At 45.4% G+C, this 5910-nt stretch overlaps 1 protein-coding gene across 1 annotated transcript; it reads left to right on the top strand.

Moving 5' to 3' along the window:
* Positions 1-4354: 4354 nt before the first annotated feature.
* On the top strand, positions 4355-5666 carry LOC148027249 (uncharacterized). The gene has a single exon (XM_087691827.1). It carries the CDS (start codon positions 4515-4517, stop codon positions 5646-5648), a length of 1134 nt encoding a protein of 377 aa, XP_087547953.1. The 5' UTR covers positions 4355-4514; the 3' UTR covers positions 5649-5666.
* Positions 5667-5910: the final 244 nt, after the last annotated feature.

Raw genomic sequence — 5910 nt, forward strand, 5'->3', positions numbered from 1 at the left:
TAAGATACACATTTGGCCCAACATGTCAAGAATATTAGCATGATCTTAGGTAATCCCAAAGATACACTGGGGTCAAAATTTGGCCTTTGTATCGATGTGGCATGTAAAGGAAATATAGAAGAGCATAATGTAATTATGGAACTCCCTTTGATGGGGGCCTCCAAGTGTTTATATGCGATGAGTGAAAAGTTCACAACCTACAAAGTCCCAACTTGGAGACAATTTCACCCCCAAACATAGCAAGGTCCAAAGACTAAACAAATATGTTGGATCTAATCTATGTTAGTAGCCATTAAAAAGTTGAAGCCCACTAATGAATGCTCTACACATGCTACCACCCCTTTTTCTTTGTCTAGCCCTCCCTTGCTATATTAACTACTTAATGAAGTAGTAATCTAAAGGCAATATGGTGCAACAATACATCTAGCTAGTCCATCAAATTTGTAGTTTCCCATGACTTTATGTGCACCTTAAAGCGCTAGTAACCCCACCATCCATAGAACTAACACTACAAAATAGCAGAATTAGGAATAAGAGCTCCTAGCATTGTTAAACAAGAGACTATCACTATGCACTAGACTAGAATCAGAGTAGAGAGAATAAGGACAGAGGAGTTGTAGCTCTTCATGCCTCCCCAACAAAACAACATGCCATCCCATTCCATACGACCAATGAAGGCACCTCCTACACCATTGAAACCCAATCTTTTGAGGCAACCATTACTTCCACTCCAATTAGTTTCAAAGCTACCACTATTTTGGACATTGATGACTAGTGATTCAAACACACCTAATTCATCAAATGAACCCTATGACCATGTTTACTAGAGTAGCATCTACAATAATGCTAAACCAAGCCCCCATACCTTAGCAATGAGCACCTTCCTCACAACAACAAGAACCAAAGTAGTGACTAATCACCCCTTTCTATCTTCTTCCCTCCATCTACAACCTTCAAAATTCTCACCTTCTTAGTCACATGTTCTCCCCCTCTTTAACACTGGCACCCACTTGTCTTATGCCTCCTTACTCCCCTCTTCTCCATCACTACTATGCTCACTTCTATCACATTGAACATGAAGTACAAACACAACCAAGCCTTCTAGCTTGAAACTATTTGCATCAATTCATTTAGGTTATGACCACCATCTTCACATCCAAAGAGGACTTTGTAAATAAACATACTTCTTCTAACTAAAAGAAAACAAATATTTGAACCAATAAACCATAGGAACGAGAAGTAATGTTTGTCATATACCAATTGTGATGCTAGTAACCATAGGAAGCCATAGTTGTGTAACAAGAAAGAAAGATGCCTGATACACACCTCATGCTGATGGCCATGAGAACTCACCCATCATGGTGGTGGGCATGAATACACAACTTCATGCAAGGTGGGAGAATCCACAAAAGGACCTCAAGAGCTCCATCAAGGAAGAAGTCACAAAAGTGAATGTTCATATGATCAAAAGATGTCTACAATGGTTTAGCTCCTCCCTTTATACTAAACCCTAGCCCTAATCATCTAGGTTTGGTAATAAGTGGCATGCCCCTAAAATAGGTACATTACAAACCATCCCTCCTTGATAAAGTTTTTTCCTCAAATCTTAAAATATGGAAGAGTACAATGAAAGGTCCAAATAAATGATTTTGCAATGTGTAAATCCTTGTTGAAGAAGCATATGCATGAATATGATGAAGATTTTTCATTGAAGAAGCATGAATAAACACTAGTAGTGGATTTTTGACAAACTGTAAGAAACATGACTGATCGTAAAATGGCCATAATTTTGCATGGGTAGCTCCAAATTGCATAAATGAGGTATCATGATGATGAAGTAGATAATAGTAGGCACCATGTCCAATCATAAAGATCTAATTTTTGTTGAGTAAATTTGAAGAATTTTAGACCTATCCTACTTCAATAAGTAGTTGAATATCCTATTTTGGCAAAATTGTCCCATTCTCAAACCAAGGATTTCCCTAATGAATTATCAACCATATTCCACTAATAAGACCTACAAATTATGATCTTTGTAACCCTCATTGATAGTGGAAAATTGAGCTAAATGATCTTATTGCAGAGAGACATTATGCCTTGTTTTGAATGTCCTACTTCTTCGCCCTACTGTTGTAGTGCCTTTGGTCTTCAATATACCATCAAATCTCTTTCCCAAAGCAATCAATGCTCATATACTTGGACATGCAATTTTCTTGTTGGATTTCAAATCATTGGGGGTAGGCAAAGTTCCTCCCTGGCTAGGTTATGCACCCCTTTGGGTTCATAGATAATGAGTGAGGGTCACCTCTCTTTTTCCTGTTATCTCCCCTAGCATCCACCTTTTTCCTAGGTGGGTATCTCAACATGGAAAGTTTATGCTACTCTAAGCAACCATAGGTACAAAACGGAAATGCCTTTTTAAAATTTCATTGTGAAGGAAACTACAATGATGAAAGTGGTTGAAATGAAATGGATCGGGATAAGGCTTACCATTAATACTTTAGTGACTCACTACAAGCACTATTACACTTACCCTCTATGATCATTTTTCAATCAAAGGATTTAATCAAATCATGCCACCAATCAATGTCAATGTTAGGATCAAATACATTGGATTCAAATGTACTTTGAGAAGGATTTTAGTAGATTGGAATCAAATGGAAGAGGAATTTCATTGACATTTTAATCTATGGATTACGATGAAGATAAGGACTTTAGTAGGTTTGAATAAAATGAAAGAGAAATTTTATTGACATTTTGATCTGCGGAATATGTCCATGCTACTCATTCCCAATGAAGAGATGGATGAAATAGCTATGCAATCTCTCTTTTAGCAAAGAAAATGGCTCATCAAATGGATATGAGAGAGATTAAATGAAAATAGAAGGGAAATAACTCAATCGCGATGCCCGTTGATGCTCCAACTCCATAATGTAGTTAGCTAATAAATCTTGGATGAATATTCATGAGAGATTGCTCTAATGTCCAAAATAAGTGCTCCAGTATACGAGATTCAATAGTAACAAGCATGATGATTTCACTCTCATCACCTATGCTAGGAAGTTATGGACCTCTCTTTAGCTCCCTCCTCCCTCTCCTCCTAGAGGCACACACTTCACTAGCTCCATTGGCTATGCTAGTAATGGCTAACCATGTGAGAGGTAATTTTGAACTCCTTATTGTTTGTGTGTTTCAAACTTTGTTGCCCTACGCAAGTCAGTTTTGTAATTTGACCATCAAAAACCCCCCTAAGTCATCCTATGAGCAGCAACCCAGTTGGCAGGCGCATTGTGTGTGCTGCACGAGGTTGCAATTCAAGCCTCCATTGTGCGGCACCTAGAGAAATTTTCACCCAAGGTGAGGTTTACCTTCAAAAGGTGATGGCCTTCGCGCCACGATGCTGCAGCCAAAGCGGCTTAACACTTAAAAAGTCGCAAACTAGTGGACTTGGGCCCTCGCTTGAGAAGAAAGATTGCAATTATTTTTGTGGTAACTAATTCGAGTTTTCTTTGGTCTAGTGCGGAAGTAAAATACCCAAGGATTGCAATATGATTAGCGCTGCGTTCGGTGCAGGGTGAGAACAGTCCCTTAAAAAAATATATATATGGGCGTGAGAAAATTGCAAGGGCGGAAAGTCCCACCAAGCGTCCAACTTCCAAGAGAATTTGCAAATGCACACCCTACCCCCATTGGCCTGTGGCTGTGGGGACCGCAGTAGTCCCATAAGGCGTTGTCAATTAAGCTTCAGACTTGACTTTTGAGCCGTGGGTCTCATTGGCTCCAACGAATTCCAATTTCCTATACGAAAAACCCGGGCTCATTCACACCAAACTTGCTAAAACACAAAATCGCTTTGTATTTTTGTGTGTGTGCCAAGGCAGCAAATTGACATTCAAAGAAGAAGGGCGGTGGTGGGGCCTCGGGAAGGGTGGTCCGACAAGGCAGGGATGATCTATGTGCGTGTAAATGTGGAGACGATTTTGTCCTGAGCTGGGGCCAGAGACTCGAGAGAAAATAAGAATTGAAATGAGAGAGAGAAAATTACGTCGTGGTTGTGTGTTGGCGACTGGTAAGACGGAAGACCGAGTCGTGAATGCAAACCAGTAAAAGGCGACGGGTCAACGTAAAACGTGGCGGGTGTGCGCACCGGCTACCGCAGGTGGCGGGGGAAGAAACTGCCAAATTTAGCGGTGCCAGCCTCCAGGTGACGAAACGGCTCTCTCCATTATCTTTCTCTCGGGAGGCCAGGGGAGGGGCCGCTAAAATGTGTGGGGTGAGCGGTGAGGTACCGGGAGCAACCGGTAAAAAGGAAGCCACATATGACGCTTTCTTTCGCTTCATCTGCGAGTGCGTCGTCTCATCTTCTCCTCCACTTCTTGCGTGTAACAATTTGCATGCGTCTCTTTTTCTCTCTCTAGAGGCACACAGAAGAAAAGAGAGAAGAAGGAAGAAATAAGCAAGCCTGCCGGGCTGCCCGCCTGCCTATGTGTTGGAGCTAACTCTTAACCCTAGCTATGGAGTCTGCCCCTGCTGCTGCATCGTCCTCGGCATCGATCGGGCCTCACGTCCTCGTCCCCATCTCCCACCCGGACTCCCCAGTCCCTACCTACGCAGTCCTGCAGTTCTTGGGCTTCTCCTCCCCCTCCTCCTCTGTCGACATACCCTCCCAGTCCTTCGTCGTCAGCCCTAACTTCGCCCTCCCTCACCTCCAGGTCATCTGCGCCTCGCCCACCGCCGCTGCCGCGCCGTCCGCCCTCGCCGCTGGCCCTTCCTCTGCCCCGCCCACCCCCCCCACCAGCCTCTCCCTCAAGCCCTCCGAGAGCAGCAGCAGCAGTGATGGCGCCAGGGACGACGGCCCGACACCCCGAGAGCGTGACCGCGAGAAGAAATTCGTCTCCCTTAAGCCCTCCCCCATGAAAAAGGCAGGGGTCTGTAGTGGCGCCCTGAGCCCCGGAGTGAAGAAGGCTGCCGCCCGGGTGGGTTCGCCTAATTCCTCCTCCTTGGCCTCAACTCCACCGGTCCGGACCATATCGGTGTCGCAGACCGAGCGCGAGACGATCGTGCATACTCACTCCTCCAACTTCCGGGAGGTCGTGCATCAGCTCACAGGCGCCTCCAGCGATGATAAGGATCTGCTACCTGTCACCATGCCTGCACGCACAATGAGCAAGCCAGAGATTATGGCAGGGGCGAAATCCGGCACCACTCCTGCTGAACACGGCAATGCTGCTGCAGCGGCCATGACCACAGGCAGGGTCAGTTTAGAGCCGGCAGCAGGGAGGAGGCCAGCGATGAAGCTCTTGGAGAGGCGGCGGTCCAGCAAGGTTCTGGAGAGGCTGACGACCTCGTGCAGGGAGCTGCCACCGCTAGTCCCCAGCCCCGTCACGCCACTGGCATCGGATTTTGAGAAGATTTGCCTCCCTGTTACTCCTACCACCAGCCAGAGCAGCACCTCTCTGGCACAGTCATCCGCACTGCAGGACAGCAACATGGTGGATGCAGAGCAAGCAACAGGCAAGCAAGAAAACGAAGGGGAAGCAGCAGGAGATGCAGAGGAGCAAGCGAGGAAGGGATTCTTCCTCCCTGCCCACAGGCCCAAGAGTGGCCCTACCCTCCTCCATCTGTTCCCAGAATCTCCGAGAGAGTAGCCTCCCTCCCTCCCTCCCTCTCTCCATCTGCCCCTACCCTCCTACCTTTTCTGTGAACAGGAAATTTTAGAGTCTATTATTCTAGCAGAACAGAGGTTTGCCATGGATTAGAAATCTATTCTGCAACCCTAGTATTAACTCAAAGAGGTATGCTCTGGATCTAGCTCTCGCACCCACCTTTACAGTTTGAGAAAAACTTGTTCAAAGGTTTTGCAAAGGGGTTCGTTCTGAATCAATCCCAGCACGCCCGCCATGTGCCTGC

The sequence above is a fragment of the Lygodium microphyllum genome, chromosome 13, assembly GCF_053477565.2.
Source record: "Lygodium microphyllum isolate KBCC chromosome 13, Lygodium_microphyllum_v1.1.10, whole genome shotgun sequence".
NCBI lineage: Eukaryota > Viridiplantae > Streptophyta > Polypodiopsida > Schizaeales > Lygodiaceae > Lygodium > Lygodium microphyllum.